The sequence below is a fragment of the Engraulis encrasicolus genome, unplaced genomic scaffold, assembly GCF_034702125.1.
Source record: "Engraulis encrasicolus isolate BLACKSEA-1 unplaced genomic scaffold, IST_EnEncr_1.0 scaffold_59_np1212, whole genome shotgun sequence".
Taxonomy (NCBI): domain Eukaryota; kingdom Metazoa; phylum Chordata; class Actinopteri; order Clupeiformes; family Engraulidae; genus Engraulis; species Engraulis encrasicolus.
In genome coordinates this window covers 360,875-378,173 of record NW_026945917.1, presented here as the reverse complement: position 1 = coordinate 378,173, position 17,299 = coordinate 360,875, and the positions used below count along the sequence as shown (strand labels likewise).

Sequence of the window (17,299 nt, the reverse complement as noted above, 5' to 3'; positions counted from 1 at the left end):
CATGCCCAATACATGCTGTACACCAAGGCCAGCTACCATGCCAAATGCATGCTGTTCACCAAGGCCAACTACCATGCCAAATACATGCTGTACACCAAGGCCAGATACCATGCCAAATACATGCTGTACACCAAGGCCAGCTACCATGCCAAATACATGCTGTTCACCAAGGCCAACTACCATGCCAAATACATGCTTTACTGTACAATGTACACCAAGGCCAGATACCATGCCAAATACATGCTGTACACCAAGGCCAGCTACCATGCCAAATACATGCTGTACACCAAGGCCGGCAACTACCATGCCAAATACATGCTTTACTGTACACCAAGGCCAACTACCATGCCAAATACATGTGTTAACAAATTATCTGCATTTATACATGTATTATTGAAAATATAAAAGTATAACTTGTAGTTAGGACTTTTGCTTTCTGTGTTTCTAGTTAAAACTCTGTTTAGTTAAACCATGTGTGAACTCTGTCCATGTGTGAGCTCTGTCCCTGTGTTGTCACTTGCTGTGATTAATGTGACATCTGTGTTGTCACAGACAAGTTACCACCTGGCTGACCTAAAAACTTGTATGTTTATTCTTCGTTAGCTGAACTATTTCCTTGTTTGGTTAAACTAACAATTACGTTAGTGATTCATTGTTAGGGGCAAATAAAAGCATGTGACCACTGTTAGCAGACCGGGGCTTGTATCATTGCTGTAACATCTCTGTGATGAACAGGACCCCCATTCTGCTGCAGAATGTTAAAAGCTACCTCTGTCTCCTGTGTGGGTTTTCTTTCAGGTGAATTTTGATAAGGTGATACAGTGAATTTATTCACAACATGCTGTACCCCAAGGCCAGATACCATGCCAAATACATGCTGTTCACCGAGGCCAGATACCATGCCAAATACATACTGTACACCAAGGCCAGATACCATGCCAAATACATGCTTACTGTACACCAAGGCCAACTACCATGCCAAATACATACTGCACACCAAGGCCAACTACCAAGCCAAATACATGCTTATTGCAATCTTACAGTACATGCAAACTAGTCAATAACACAATTTAAAACCAGATAATAACAAGTCACAACTGTGCTAACATAACAATCATACTTTACTGCTCGTAACTACTTCATAAATAAACAGAAAAAAAACACATTAAATGACTAACCTGAGTATCTTGACTCTGCAGTGTGAATCCCCCAGTAGAGGACAGAGCTGCTTCACTGCTGAGTCTCCCGATATCTTCCTATACAGGTTCAGCTCTGTCAGGAGTAAGGGGTTTCCATCCAGAACTGAAGTCAGATACTCGCAGGCTCTTTCTGCTTCATCAGACAACAACCTACAAAATGGGAGAGATAGGGGAGCCAAATTTAAGTTGAGATTCATCACTGATCACCATTGTGACAAATAAGGTTTTCTTTTTTCTGTTGCGAGTTTTGAAGTCTTTCAGTTCCAAGATTACACAGTTGCAGTCATAGCTAAACATTATACAGATGGAAAAGGTCAACCTGACATAATACAACATAACTGTAATGTCTACCTAATCTAACCTCAATGCCAATGTATTGTACAACATTAGCCCTTCCAGCAACTAATGTTCCCCCTCTCCATCTGTGTCTGTATTGTTGTACTCTATGTGACCGTGAGTGTGTGTCTGTATGTGTTGATGTTTTATTCCTGCTTCCAACATATCCACACCTGTGTTCTTCTATAAGTTGTGCACAGATGATCTAATATTTACATGTCTTCATCCGAAAGAGCAGTGCACCACAATTACAATGACACAAACTATTTTCATAGGGCTACTAATGACCCTGACTGACTGAGTATTGTGGAGAGGCATTCTGAATACCAACACAGATGTGCAGAGTGTATCAGCACATGCAGAAGTAATAATAATAATAACAACAACAACAACAACAACAACAACGACAATAATAATAAAGGTAACACTTTATAATAATGTTCCTTAGTAAAGACTCAGTAAACAATTAACTAATGATGAATAAAACATTAACAAAGGTTTTTATTATTAACTAAGCTTTATTAATGCTTCATAAAATATCTACAAATGATATCTGCAAGATTTTACACACCTTATAACAGAGTGTTTTATTCATTTACAAGCAACTTGTAAATGTTTGATAAATATAAAATATTAACAGCATTTCCTAGTCATTTACAAGCATTTGTTTACATTTCCTAGTCATTTACAAACGTTTGTTAATGTTTTGTTCATCAATAGTTAATTATTTATTAAGTCTTTATCATGCTTTTTTGCATCCATTATTCTAAAGTGTTACCACTTTGTATTTGTATAGCACTGTATCATACAAGGCATGTAACTCAAAGTGCTTAACAAATGGGAAAAAAAAACATCATTGTTAGAGATGGATTTAAAAGGAGAGGTATAGAGGAGAGGCAGAAATAGCAGGAAGGCAGAGGAAGAAGAGATAGATAGAGATTGTAGAGTCAATAAGGTCAACGTAGGTTAGGACCAGGATTCTTAGATGTGTAAGGTCCATAGTGGCTGGGCCTAGCATAAGTCATAGATGGTCACACAGAGATTGGGCGCTCAGATGCGGCCCCTGGTGGCATCAGGGGTGAGGAAAAACTCCCTTTCGCTTGAATCATAGTTTGTAGGGGGAAAAAAGCTCAGTGAGGTCTGAGAAAATAAAAACCCTATAGTCAGGAAGAAACCTCAGGCAGAGACCAGCGGCCACCTAGGGGAGCCCCCTGCCAGGGCTGGTTGTGAGCAGTAAGGACGCTGCGGCAGCTGGGACACTGTGACGCCGAAGTGATGCAGATTATCCAACACTATCACTCTACCCTACAGTATGTGTTTTCAATGAGTACTGTGGGTACAACATGCAATGCAATAGGCCCTTGCGGGACATCTGCAGTCTCATCTTCAAGTTTATTCAAATTGACCTTGCATCACCACTGTATCATGATGGCGTGGATGTTTTGAAAATGAAGACGTTTTATTATTATGATTTTTTTCACCCTTGCGATGTGTTTCTATTGCATGCAGCTCATTCATCAGATTTTTGATTTTGAATTTTTCGACGTTGGGAGGGTGAGATTGGCGAGTGTTTGAAAGAGCTAAAGCTGTCAGGCAGTTAAGATAGTGCATACAAATAATTATTGAAGATACAGTAGTCAATAAAATAAAGGTATGGTCGATAGTGCTGTGCTCAGTTAAGATAGTCAATAAAATAAAGGTATGGTCGATAGTGTTATGCTGTCTGGGGAAAGAGTTCAAGTGACCATTGTGTTTCCCAGCTGTAGGTCAACAGTATATGATAATAGTGTTATCCGTAATGACCTGAATATAAGGTGATCTGGAATATAACACAACCCCCCTTTTGCAGGTTCATTTTTTGGGGAAAACATTTTTTTTTAAACCAACATTTTTGTTTCACAGAAGAGAACCATTCATGTCCAAATGGTGTTTATACATCGTTTCACATTTCAAGTGGGAGGCATGAATTCTGGAAAGGAACTGCTTCTCTGGTGAAGGCATAAGTGCCTACACGTCAGCACCAAAGAAAAAAAAATGGTGAACTGTGAAGAAGCAGTGTCGCGCTCTTCCTTGTGTGAACTCAAAATGGAAAGAAACTGCTAAAAATATTACACAGTGCACCTTTAAAGTCAGTGCAAAGGAGATAGTAATGTTGCAGTGAAATGATCACAGAGAGAGCAGGGACTTCAATCTCCAATGGGGATGCTGGATGATGTTCTGCTTTTCTCCTATTTCTTATGGTTCTTGCTAATCTAATTTAAAATTCGTCAGCCTTCTGTGCATAACTGATGTGTGATAATGATCTAAGTGGAGAGAGAGAGAGAGAGAGAGAGAGAGAGAGAGAGAGAGAGAGAGAGAGAGAGAGAGAGAGAGAGAGAGAGAGAGAGAGAGAGAGAGAGAGAGAGACTCTAATTTTCGTGGACGAGACTAAATGACACAGAAAATAATATTTTTACTTGACCATAATGATTCAGCCATTCCAAATTTGGAGATTTTGTCCGTGTTTCGTTATGAACGTCAGAAAACTAAAAACAAATTCAATTGCGACTCGTTGCTCTGCTGACAGAAACACCGTTCTGTGGAGACAGTTATCACCCCACACATTCATTAACCCATTAAAACACAGTGTTATACATTTGCTGTTAACAGAATGACAATGACCAAGTCGTAGTGCATTACTAAAGGCAATGTGTTATGTCATAGTATTGTAGTACTATGGTAGTTAACTTTTCGATGACTATTACAGCGTGCCACTGGAGGTATAGCGTGCATTGACTGTGATGAGCACAACCCTGTGACAGCGCATTTTGGGGAAAAAAGCAGCCACAACCTGTGCTTTTTTCAATACATAGACATCAAGATATTGAACAAGCCCCTCAGAGAAGTCAACCACAAACGTTCATTCCTGCCATCTTAAAGGACAACTTCAGTCAATTTTAATATGCTGCATTGCTCACCTTAGCCTTGACTTGTCAGTACCCGGTGATGGCTGTCCATTGGCTAAAAGTGTGTTTTTTATATAGTGTGTCTTTAATCTGGTAACCAAATACTTAGCTCACCGGTTTCTCCTCTTCATGCTGAATCCATACATAGCTCATATGTTAAATTTGGTTTAACTAATAAAAAGTTATAGCAGTTTATATATTTTAGAGCGCCCCCCGCAGGCCATTTTGTTATCTGTGTGTTTGACACTCGAACTCAAATTGTTCTATAGACCCAAAACTTCAACTTGGAAGTGAAAACCAAACTTTAACACCAATTTGAAATGACTGAGCCTATTACGACCCCACTATATTGCTCATGTTACCCTTGACTTGTCAGTACCCGGTGATGGCACATTTTTCGGCTCAGCCCTTTCCGAGATATGAGTTATTCTAATCGGGGCAGCATTTGTTTACATTTTAAAAACAATTAACATACGCCTACTCTAAATATTTTCCCAAAAGGTACCACTGTTTGCTAGTTGTCTGCTGATGTTGCATAACCTTTTGGATGTTTTTGGGAATAAAAACGTTTTTTTTTTAATAATGTAAACAAACCGCTGCCCCCATTACAATGACCAGGATCTCGGAAAAGGCTGAAGAAGAAGAAAAAAAACCTCAGGTACTGACAAGTCCAGGGTAGTGTGAGCATTACAACTGCATGTTGAAATTGACTGAAGTTATCCTTTAAGGGATTTTAAGTGGACCTTGTAGCCTATTTATAAATGCTACAGGAAAGGCAGCCCCACCGTGCAGTTTGCTGGTTTCCTCCAGTTTAAACTCAGGCATTATTTGATTGTGTGCACTGTATTTTATTTGCCAAAAAGACTGTCCTGAACCCATCGGGGTTCTCTTGGTTGTATTGTATCCCTTTGTGAAATGCTTAAAATGGCCAACACATAGACCTATCCCTCACTCCATCATACATTGTTTTATTTTTTTATGCAGTACACTGGAAAACATACTCTTATCACACTGACTTTTAAACCAACTCCACTCTCTCACCTGAGTTTGCACTTCTGATTGGTCACTGCTGCCGTAAGGAGCTCCACTCCAGAGTCTCCAGGGTCGTTTCCTCTCAGGTCCAGCTCCTCCAGGTACGAGGGGTTTGATTTGAGAGCTGATGCCAGAGCAGCATATCCTTCTTCTGTTACACCACAGTCTGACAAGCTGGGGAGATGAAAAGGTCTATTACCTGATGTTACTCATTATTATGTTGCTTATGCTTAATGTCAGGAAGCAGGGCTGAAGGGGATGGACCATCATTTGGAATCTGCCAGTACATCATAAATAAACCAACACATAAACATCAAGTCTTGTGACACAAATATTGAAAAAAATAACTTTAAAAGTATACTTAGTAACTCGACTTTCTTTAAATTTACAGTGCAAAAAGTAAACCCTGAAATGTTAATCTAATTATAGAATGACCCACATATTGAACACATTACACTACTAACTTGACTTTCTTGAATCTGCAGTGTGGATCCTCCAGTAGAGCACAGAGCTGCTTCACTCCTGAATCTCCTGATATCTTCCCTCTCAGGTCCAGCTCTGTCAGGAGTAAGGGGTTTCCACCCAGAACTGAAGTCAGATACACAAGGGCTACATCTGCTGCATCACTACTCAACAGCCTACAAAAACATAAACAGAAAAGAGAAAAAGATGATGATATTACATTGGTTGTCTTATAGTACACTATACAGTGCTCCATTCACTTTAATTGAGCTCAGCAACTATTACATGTCTGTAATTGTGTCTAACATTTGTAATTATGTCAATATCAGCATGGTGCCATTGGCAAGGAACTTGTACATAGCTGCTTTTTAATATCACTCTGCAAGTAGTTAAAACTGCATACTGTGCATATCAACAATATGATTGTAGCAGGGCGCACCTGCATACGCGCGTCTGATTGATTGACTGACAGCAGTGGGCGGGAGTTAGGCTATTTACTTGGCAAGGCTACTGCTTCCTGGACTGGCATATTCCGCTGCGGCCAGACCGCATTGTTGGCGTGGGCACGCTGCGTTCGTTTGAGACGTTGCCGTTCGATTGACCCTTTGTCGTTGCCCTATTGCGCTGGTAATCCCCGCCTAGTGAGCTGTAGGCCAGGGTAAGTTGTGGATCTCCGCACACATCTATTGAACTTTTATAGTTATTGCCGGTTTCTAATGTGAGCCGTATTTGTACTTTCCTTAGCCTGGAATTACGCGTGGGAAAGGGGAGGCTCCGCGGCAGTTGTGTGTGAGAGATCCCAGTGCGCAAAGGTGGGTATTGTGGCCGCGCGCACATCATTCAATGTGTTAACTTCCTTTCGGGTTGGTAATTGAAGCCTTTGTGTTCGTAGTGCGCACCAGCCGTCTCCAGGACGAGGACGCAATGTGGGATGCCCGTATACGCCGCTCCAACTGCTGTTTTGTCTGGAGAAGAGTTTGATTTTCGTTATTTTCTGTTTGTGTTTTATTTTGTTTGTATCTTGTGGCGTGGTTTGTTTGAGCTCGCCGAGCTCTTTGGCTGCGTCAGCCGCCTTTATCCATCCGCATCGCGCCTATTGGGCTGTGTGCGCATCAGTCACCCATTCTAGGGAAACGGCTCTGGTGGCTGCGTCCACGCCTTCATATCCAGTAGCCTAGTGTGTGCAGTGACTTATTTACATTTTCTTTTGAGTTTTGCATGCTTATGTTACAGTGGTTTTGTGATTTTATTTATGTTTTTGTGTGCTTTGATTTGCTGGGATTTGAGATACATTTCCCCTGCTGCTGGTATGTCGGGCGCCATTCGTGGTTCCACCTCATCCTATTAACCCCTTTTCTGTGACTGGACTGCGTTACTTCAGTGCAAGTGTGCGCAAAATGTATGTTTAACTGTCTGCTTTATTTATTGAAACCAAGTTTGCACAGTTGAAAAGAAAAATAAAACAAATGTATTTGGGACCCTCGTTTCTGTCTCTGTACAACGAACCTGTTTAGCCTTTCAGTAAATTAATTCCTGGTGATACCACTTACTACCACCAGGTGGCGTAGTCGCTATACTCCACTTTGCTACAATATTTTTCTATGATAATAACAGATATTAGCCACCATCATTCCTTCTATGATCAAAATGTTATGCAGATTCATTAAACAGTATAACATCATGGAAATGCTCTTTCCTTAGTCTCTGTAGTTTACAGGTAGGATCCTTTAGTAAATCAGTCAGTAATGTCACTTCAGAGTCTCCAGGGTCGTTTCCTCTCAGGTCCAGCTCCTCCAGGTGTGAAGGGTTTGATTTGAGAGCTGATGCCAGAGCAGCATATCCTTCTCCTGTTACACCACAGTCTGACAAGCTGGGGAGATGAAAAGGTCTATTACCTGATGTTACTCATTATTATGTTGCTTATGCCTAATGTCAGGAAGCAGGGCTGAAGGGGATGGACCATCATTTGGAATCTGTCAGTACATCATAAATAAACCTACACATAAACACCAAGTCTTGTGACACACATATTGAACAAATAAATTAAAGATATTAATTACTAACTTGACTTTCTTAAATCTGCAGTGTGAATCCTCCAGTAGAGCACAGAACTGCTTCACTCCTGAGTCTCCTGTTATCTTCCCTCTCAGGTCCAGCTCTGTCAGGGTTAAGGGGTTTCCACCCAGAACTGAAGTCAGATACACAAGGCCTGTATCTGCTGCATTACTACTCAACAGCCTGGAAAAATATAAAAAGAAAACAGAAAAAAGATTATGATTCTTAATACATTATTTGGTTGTCTTTACACCATACAATGCTCCATTCACTTTAATTGAGATCAGCAACAATTGCATGTCTGTAATTCTGTCTAACAGATGTTCAACATTTGTAATTCTGCCTAACAGACTTATGACTTCAATATCAGCATGCTACCAATGGCAAGGAACTTATAGCTGTTTTTTTAATATCACTCCACAAGAAGACAACACCCCATACTGTAAGTCAACACTCTCATTTTTCTACTAGCCACCATCATCCCTTCCATGATCTAAATGTTTTGTTGAAATCTGATTTTAGATTTAAAACTGACTGGTTTTCAATTGAATTATTGATCAGTATAAAATGGACATGTTCTTGCCTTAGTCTCTGTAGTTTAGAGGCAGGATCCTCTAGTAAATCAGTGAGTAATTTCACTTCAGAGTGTCCAGGGTTGTTTCCTCTCAGGTCCAGCTCCTCCAGGTGTGAAGGGTTTGATTTGAGAGCTGCAGCCAGAGCAGCATATCCTTCTCCTGTTACAGTACAGTCTGACAAGCTGGAGAGATGAAAAACATATATATTCTGTTAGACTTCAGGACTCAAGCCTGAAGAGAGAGAGAGGGGGCACTGCTCTACATGCTGTGTAACATAGACTCTATGAAATACACGGGTTCGTCACATACACACACACGCAAATGTGCACGGATGCGAATGCGTACTCACGCGCGCGCACACACACTAGGGTGACCAGCTGTCCGGACTTCGGCCGGACAACCCCGCCCCTTAACTTTCTTACCTTGCGTCCTCGCGCCGTACCCATTGCTTCGACTTGCTGATTCCCCGCCTCCATAGAGAAAACAGTGAAGTCGGCATTCTAAACTGTAGGCAGAGATCAGGGAACAGTGCTGCCATCTTACCTCGGACTAACTCAGCTGCCAACAACAGTTTTACTTGTAAAGCAAGATTTTTTTGGGAAGGATTTTCGCATTTCATTACCTCACTCCGATAAAGGAGTCATCAGTAGGCTACCACTAACTTAATGTTGTATCAGAGACGGCAGGTTACGATAGACAAATCCTTCCGTTGTTGTCTGTATGCCCTATTATTTCGTAAATATTTTTTTCATGTATTTTGGGTAGTCATGCATGCGTAGGCCTATAATAGCCAACAATTAATTTGATTTACTTTACTCATAGTTGGTCAGGACTCGGAGTGTGTTTATCAGCGGTGTTTCAGCGGAGGCAAACCGCTTCTGTCAACCTTTTTTTTTCATGCAGACGCTGGATAACCATAGCAACAGCATGAACTCAAAATACAGACAGAGCGCCCGTGCAGAAAGACACTTTCTTTGCCCTGTTGGTTAAGTTGTGAGAGATTTAGCGGACAAACTTAGTTGTACTATGCATTGCCACCAGTGCAGGAAAAATAGGAAACAGACAGTAGACAATAATATAGTTACCTTGTTTAACGTTCATACAGTCAGAATGCACTTCATATAGGGCTATCGACGGCAATTAACACTAATTGCATGGAGATTTCCCCGACATAAGGCGACAGCAATACAGTTAATTCGCTGTGCGAAGTATGGGGTTAAATCTGGAGTAACATGGCGGCCGCAGATATCGGAAACGCGACCGACTGTCAAGGTCTAGTTTTCGTCAATGACGTTGCCTCACATCTCAGAGCCCTATCTCACACCTTTCGTAAGATCTTCACGAAAATAATAGAGTAATTTTCGTGGTGCATTCACGTTATTGCCCGCCTTTCGTAAAGTCTTCACGAAAATAATAGATTAATTTTCACGCTGCCTATTCACTTGAATTGCCCCACTGCTGCTATGGTTATCCAAACGTCTGCAGGGGCGGGGAGGGGGTGCTGACAGAACACTGCTGATACACTCGTGACTCACTAATTCGACGCCCTTTCGGTACTTACGCCTTATGTCCCCTCAACCTAAACCTAAACCTAACCCTAACATTAACCCTACTTAACCCTAAACCTAACCCTAACCTTAACCCTAACCTTGACCCTAAACCTAACCCTAAATTGCTTGTTTGAAATGTTTCATTACCATGTGACGGTAGGCTACCGAAAGGGCATCAAACTAGTGGGTCGCTAGGCAACAGTCGGGCAATTCAAGTGAATAGGCAGCGTGAAAATTAATCTATTATTTTCGTGAAGACTTTACGAAAGGCGGGCAATAACGTGAATGCACCACGAAAATTACTCTATTTTTTTCGTGAATACTTCAGATACGGTTGCATCTCAAGGCCATACGCAAAAGGCAAGGAGGAAAGGTGTGTGCTATCTCGTTATTGTTTATTTTATATACTAACAGCTGTATTAGTTCTCACCCTGGTAGACATTAAATTAAGCTTGCAGATGACACTGCTCTGGGCCTCGTTTCCGAAAGGGCCTTAACCCTTGTGTTGTGTTCATAAGCTGCATACACCTGTGGTGTTCGGGTCATTTTTGACCCGTGATGACAAAACTCAGCTATAAAATACCTAAAAACACTAGTTATCATCAAATATTGTTTTTCATCTCATGGCTAACTTGGTATGTATTCATATCCATAGAAATATTACTTGATGTATTCATCTTTTTGACTTAAAAGATCTTTTATCTTACATTATGCAAATCGTTTTTGATAACCAAAACTATCAAAATCTGCATAAATTCACTATTAATACCTCCCAAAGTGATACAATTAGTGATTATGTTGTCCATGTATTACAGCTGATATGAGAGTGCAACAACCCCCAATTTTGTTTTATTAGTTTTTCTCTAATATTTGAAAATATCATCAATAGTGACATTTGTGGTGTTCGGGTCTAAACCAACCCAAAGAGATTTATAGCAGGATAAAGACCAAATGTCAACTAAATTAGCTTTTCAGTGCATAAAATTAATGTTTAAATATGTTGACTTGGTGTTTTTCAATATTTATATGATTTTAGTGTGGTAAATATACAAAATAACAATTCTGTCAGAGTCACAGCTATTCCGCCAATCTAATGCAAAGCCATTGGAAATTAACACCTTAATGAACATTAAAAAAGTCACACTATTCATCTGAATCCCCTATGCCATGAACATGGACCATTATGTCATTGCCACATCAACTTTATATAAAGTATAAGACCAGTTCTACAGGTTTGGGTGCCATTATGAATTTTTTATACGTTTTTGGGAAAAAATGATGTGCAAAAATGTATTTACATATATTACATATATTACATATTTACATATACATATACAGATATGACATATTGTAGTGTATGCGACTGTCCGGCGGCCATATTGGATTTGTAATATCAAAAAGCTGGCAAAAAAAAAGTTCAGGCAAGAAATATATTTCCCTCACCATAAATCACCAAACTGAAGACAAAGGGCAACCAACAGCTTTTCAGAAATGCATACAACAACCAAAAATCTATACCGGGTCAATTTTGACCCCCGAACACCACAGATGTAACTTTTTTTTTTTTGGACCTTTAAAATTTACTAAAATGACAAAACATATTTTTTTTATGTTGAAATGATTGTGACTGAGGATTAGATGAAGCCTTATTCCAAGAAAATAAAGGAAAGTGTGTTTTTTTCACACTAAAACTTGAAAACGGGTCAAAAATGACCCGAACACAACATAACGCTACGTGCTACTTAAGTTCACACGTAACACCATCGTAGAGCTCACGGAGCGTTTCCCAAAGCCAACTTAGCAAAGAACCATCGCAGGTTGACACGTAACTCTAAGAGTAATCCACGAGTGGTCTGGGGTAGTCTTAACGCGCTAAGATTGATCGTAACGGTATGGCACAGTGGAGACACGCACAGGATATGAAGGGAAAAGAAGAAACTTGCACATAAGATTGCTGTTTTAAGACGCGAGTGGCATGGCACAGTAGAGACACCCACAGGAAAAGAGGAAACTTGCACTTCAAGTTGATGTTTTAAGACGGGAGTGTAATCATGGCACCACAGTTGACACTGTAACATTAATTGTGTTTAGTGTATAAAATAAAAGCAATGTGTTTGGGAAATAATTTACTGGCAGTAAAATAGTTCAGCTGTGTTTGATAAATCAGGGCATTATTAAACTGTCATAATTTGTGTGGGTGCTTCGTGAACAAGAACACGGCATACACACGCAAAATAAATAGGGGGCTTCGGCGACCAGAGACAAGAGTGGTGATGTCGGAAGGCCACTAGGACCGAAACATTAAAAAAAAGAAAAACGGTCAGCGAGTCGTTGCGCCCTCTTTCATTTTCAAGTAGCCTACCCTAAGAAAGGGAAGGCGACGCAGAAAATACACGATAGTTGTAGGCTAAAGATAAACTATGACATAAAAAAGTCAGCGGTGGGGATCCGTGTAGATTTTTTGTTTTAATAACAGCAGACTGCCGTGCAAAATGTTCCTCACAGTTGTTAAAGCCTTGAGTGCGCAGTACAAATGCACAACCCAATTTGGAACTCCTAGGCCTACTTGTCTTCTTAAATATTAAGCACGGTAGCCAACTGCACGCGCTTTTAACGGCGTAGCTCATGGTTTTGCATGATTTCATTGTGTGTGTGCATTTTATTTCATTTGCCAACAATAACTCCTGTCGATAGTTGCAAACTGCTACAAATGTAGTCCCACCCTTATAGAAAACAACTTTCGATACTGACACACGCCTTACATTTTGTAAATGGTTTAGCAGCATGACGGCGCAGTTCACTCAGAGGACACTTCAGCACCACATATGTGGACAGCGATCCTTAAGAGCGACGCTACGAATGATCTTAGAGGCTGTGCACGCGCGTTCATGTACGAGTGTCTTTGGGAAACAGTCGTAGGAAATCTAAGAACATTCGTAGGATCACTGGTTAACGACACACGTAAGGCTAAGAACCATCGTTATCGGGAAACGAGGTCCAGGTCAGTCTGCTGACACAGGGCGAACAAGACCATGGTCCTGTCCTACAAGACTTTATTTGTTGCTGTGACAAGTCCAAGCTGCTCCTCAACACAGCAAAAACAAGGAGATGTCTATAGACATAGTCTCTGTTCTTTTGTGTTACTGCCCTGAAGAAGGCACTCATGCCGCTACGCGTGGGCCTTGTTTTTAATATGTCCATGTAGGACCTGTCATATTAATAAAGACATTTTAATTCGGAGTGCCTTAGTCAGAGAATTTATTCTCATTTTTTGATCCTGGAAGTACTATACCTTGGACTAAAGAGCACCCAAACCCAAGAAGCCAACAAACTATCTGGATAAGAGCACGCCATACTCCACAAACTGAAGATGTCTGTAGACTTCAGGAAGGTGAAACCAACTGGCAGCACAATTAATGGGCAGCCCATATATAATACAGTCAGTAACGGAGTACAAGTACCTGGGTGTTATTTTAGATGACAAGTTGCGTTGGGAGCAACATACAGAAAGGGTACAGAAAAAAGGACGACAGAGACTGTATTTTTAAAAGAAATTGGTGTCATTTGAAGTTGACCACAAAATTGGCAAGATGTTTTACAGTGCCTTTGTGGAGTGTGTCCTAACCTTTGGCATCCTCTGTTGGTTTGGTAACGTAACAGAGGCACAAAAAGGCAGACTCATAAAAATAGTAACAACCTCTAGCAAGTTAATGAGAACTACCTTGAAAGTTCTGGAACTCATAGATAGCGAACGGTCACTGGACAAAATGGACACAATTTTAATGGATCGAAATCATCCTTTGTTCACCCTTGAGGCAACAGATTCACATATCCTGCTATTATTAAAAACAGGACGAAGAACTCTTTTATTCCACAGGTTGTTGGCCTTTTTAACAAACAGAGTAAACAAAAATGTACATCTTAATCTTGCAGCCTGTTCAGCAGGCCTGAGCAGGGATTGCACTTGTGTAGTTTTTATCTGCCGTGTATTTATTGATTTTACCCCTTGCTGATTTTGCACTTTTCCTATGCTACAGGAATGCTATGTGATATACTGGGACTGCTGATGATTGATGATGGTTAAATAATACCTGTCTATGTCCAATGTCCATGTCCATGTCAATTTTTGTCATGTTTTAGGTACAAGGTGTGTCTAAGGGTAAATGTTGAATGCTGTTGTATGTATTGACTGTCCTCATGTCCAATGCGCCACCTACTAGAAGAAATTTCCCCCATGGAGGACAATAAAGACACAACTACTACTACTACTCAATACTTGCACTCAACTCCACTAAAAAAAAAGAACTATTTACCAACTTTATTGGACGAATCACAACTCGTTGCCGCTGACTGGCTGGACGAACCATGACGGCTTTCCAGCTGTACTGGCACTGTCCCTCTGCCATGGCTACTTTCCAGAACAACTGTCGGTCGAGGGATATTTTCCGACTCCACTTACATCAACACTTCGGGAGGTCTACGAGTGCAGGGCTGTTGAGCCTGCATGCCTGTTGGTCTCACTGGCCCCTGCAACTATAGCCATCTCCTCCCTCCAGCCTCGGCGTCTCCCGGCCATGGAGTTTAAGGCTACACCACATGTTCTCCGTGGCTCCGTCCGCCACTCAAAAACCTTCACCTGCTTTTTTGGCTCTCTTCCTCAAACCGAACTTGCTGCCATGTTAGGAGGCTCAGGATTTTCTTATCCCCATTTTCATCACTGCCCCCGGGGGTTTTTCACTATATTGTCTATCACAATTACAGCTCCATATCAACATGAACATTTCTCTTCCACTGCAGTTTGCTGTTTTGTTGAGACTCTGTTTGTTTTTATTTTGTGTTAAATGGTCTGTAAAGCGTCTTTTTTTTTAAATGGGCTTTCTTTGGGCCTTTATTTCGGATAGGACAGTGAAGGTGTGACAGGAAGTGAGTGCGGAGAGAGATGGGGTAGGGTTGGGAAATGACCCCGTCCGGACTCCAACCGGGGTCCCCGTGGGCATGCAAGCCCAACGTGGGGTTCTTAGCTGTAAAGCGTCTTTGAGTATCTAGAAAAGCACTACATATAATTGATTTCTTCTTCTTCTTCTTCTTCTTCTTCTTCTTCTTCTTCTTCTTCTTCTTCTTCTTCTTCTTCTTCTTCTTTTTCCTTCTTCTTCTTATTATTATTATTTAAGAGCCACAGGCCAAGATTTGTAATGGATTTTGAAACCTTGAAACCTTGTTTGATGTTATGAACTTTACGTTACCTTTTTTGAACACCACTCCTTGCACTATTTTGAACTGTTGAACTGTTGAGAAACAGCCTCTCATGCACGCTAGGGTGACTACGCGTCCCGCGTAGCTCTTGCATGTACAGCGTTTGAAGCCCAAATCAAGCGTCCGCAAATTAATAATAATACCGTAATAATTGACAGTTTGTCCCGCATAATCAAGTGTGTTCGAAGAAAAAAATAGTCCCTCAATCCCTGAGACCTAGGCAGTCACAAAGGAGTTCCAAGACCCACCTGCTTCAAAGCAAGTCAGAGGTGGGATATAACTTTGTACCATGATACTTTTTAACACCTTGCCCTAGCAGCAAACCGATCATTCTTCCTTGCTATGCGTTCTATATTATGAAAGCTATAACTGCGTAGCCTGATAAACCAGCCTAAATGTGAGACCGGAGAAATTTAGTCTGACCCCGATGAACAATACCTCGGACGATTGCTGATGAGAACAACCTGTTGTTTTTTCAAACCGTGCCTGGCGCTCTGACCAATCGCGATCTTTGCCGTTGATGTGCTTTCCCAACGGTGTTGCAAGCTTCGTCGTCACTCCCTCAAAACCCCGCCCACTTTGATTCAAAACAAATCTCTGCGTTGTAATTGGTTTTGCAAGACTCAGGGCACAGTGTTCAAAACATTCTCAGATCCGAGGCCAGACCAATCGCAGCTGAAAAATGTCAGCGCCCAGCGGGTGGCGCTGGTTTACCAGGCTAATAACTGCGAGTAGCGGAAATTCTCAATGCCGATCCAACGTGCATATCGCAACATGAGAAAAATGTAGGCTGACTTTTTGTCCAATTAGGAAAATCTGACAACACTGTGCCACCTTGGATCAATGTGACAACAGACACTCCATGACATCAGTGAAGCAGGCATGTTGTTACCGAGGTGGGTTTATTGCTAAATGCAAGCTGTTTCCCCTCACATGCTGTGATTCACAGTATGGACTAGATAGGCCTACATATTTCAACTACACTGTGCCACCCTGCATCCATTACAAATCCCCTTGCCATTTGTAACAGAATAAAGATAAGAGCAGGAATTGTCAGCTAAGAATTGAAAAATTGTTGAAGCTTGTTAAAACTATTATTGTGAAATGTACAGGTCCTTACGGTGTACAAAGGAGCCTATGGGTCTTCATGGGCGACTAAAACTGCACAGATGCACAAGGTGTAGCTGCTCTTTTCAAGAGAGTGAAATTATGTTCACTTATTGTTTTACATGGAGGTCTACTGCCAATGTCTAAATTGTCTAAATAGTGTTGCCTATTTATTTATTGATTGATAAAGTTATTAGGGCTGTGGGGGCTAAGTACTGATTACATTTTATCTATAGGCTACTTTATATTTGCAATTTATTTATATATATATATACTGTATATATGAGGTGGTATGACAAATGTTGGGGGGGGGGGGTGTTGTTGGTGGCACGTGAGTGTGTGTGCACGCCAGGGTCTGTTCCACACATTGACAGTAGATATATACTGCCAACGGTTCAACATTGTCCCTCAGAAGCATACCCACCCTTGGACTTATTAGCAGGTGGTCACCCTAATGCACGCACACACACCTTTAACCCCTTAGCGTAGCACTTTGGCTCTCTGTAGTGTCATAGCAATGTTGTTATGATGTAGTTAAGCATTTTCAACAAGTGAATAGGGTCGCCAGCAACCCCAGCTGCAGTAAGAGGCTACTGTGTAAGACAGTGAAAAGGGGCCTACAGTATATCTGCATTAGGCAGGCCGTGCCCTCCTAGTGACGCAACAGCTTCAGTCAGGTCAAGAGTCAATGCAAGTACTCTCTGAGTTCCTGCAAATACGGAAACTCCTCCCACTTTGTTGGGAATCAAACAATCATTAGCAAACCAAGGGAGGCCATTTGGGAA

General features: G+C 41.2%; 1 protein-coding gene and 2 long non-coding RNA genes across 4 annotated transcripts; 1 reads left to right on the top strand and 2 right to left on the bottom strand.

The window, feature by feature from the left end:
* Positions 1-1,268: 1,268 nt before the first annotated feature.
* LOC134444579 (uncharacterized) lies at positions 1,269-6,146 on the bottom strand. Its single transcript, XR_010034032.1, has 3 exons — positions 5,977-6,146; positions 5,522-5,686; positions 1,269-1,349 (listed from the first exon to the last, which is right to left on the bottom strand). It is a non-coding gene; the product is annotated as an uncharacterized LOC134444579 (long non-coding RNA).
* A 266-nt stretch (positions 6,147-6,412) lies between these two features.
* LOC134444578 (uncharacterized) lies at positions 6,413-7,498 on the top strand. 2 transcript variants are annotated; one of them, XR_010034030.1, is made up of 3 exons: positions 6,413-6,615; positions 6,719-6,786; positions 6,867-7,498. It is a non-coding gene; the product is annotated as an uncharacterized LOC134444578 (long non-coding RNA). The 2 variants fall into 2 exon arrangements; XR_010034031.1 differs by having other exon boundaries at positions 6,413-6,632.
* Positions 7,499-7,624: 126 nt separating this feature from the next.
* On the bottom strand, positions 7,625-14,560 carry LOC134444576 (ribonuclease inhibitor-like). Its single transcript, XM_063193842.1, has 4 exons — positions 14,472-14,560; positions 8,613-8,786; positions 8,039-8,212; positions 7,625-7,844 (listed from the first exon to the last, which is right to left on the bottom strand). Exons 1-4 carry the CDS (start codon positions 14,558-14,560, stop codon positions 7,625-7,627), a joined length of 657 nt encoding a protein of 218 aa, XP_063049912.1.
* Between the last annotated feature and the right edge of the window lie 2,739 nt (positions 14,561-17,299).

Coding starts and splice junctions, on each gene's coding strand:
- LOC134444576 (XM_063193842.1), bottom strand. CDS start 14,560: ATGGCAGAGGGACAGTGCCAGTACAGCTGGAAAGCCGTCATGGTTCGT. Junction 8,213..8,612: donor TCTAAACTACAGAGACTAAG/GCAAGAACATGT, acceptor ATATTTTTCCAG/GCTGTTGAGTAGTAATGCAG. Junction 7,845..8,038: donor TGCAGATTTAAGAAAGTCAA/GTTAGTAATTAA, acceptor TCATCTCCCCAG/CTTGTCAGACTGTGGTGTAA.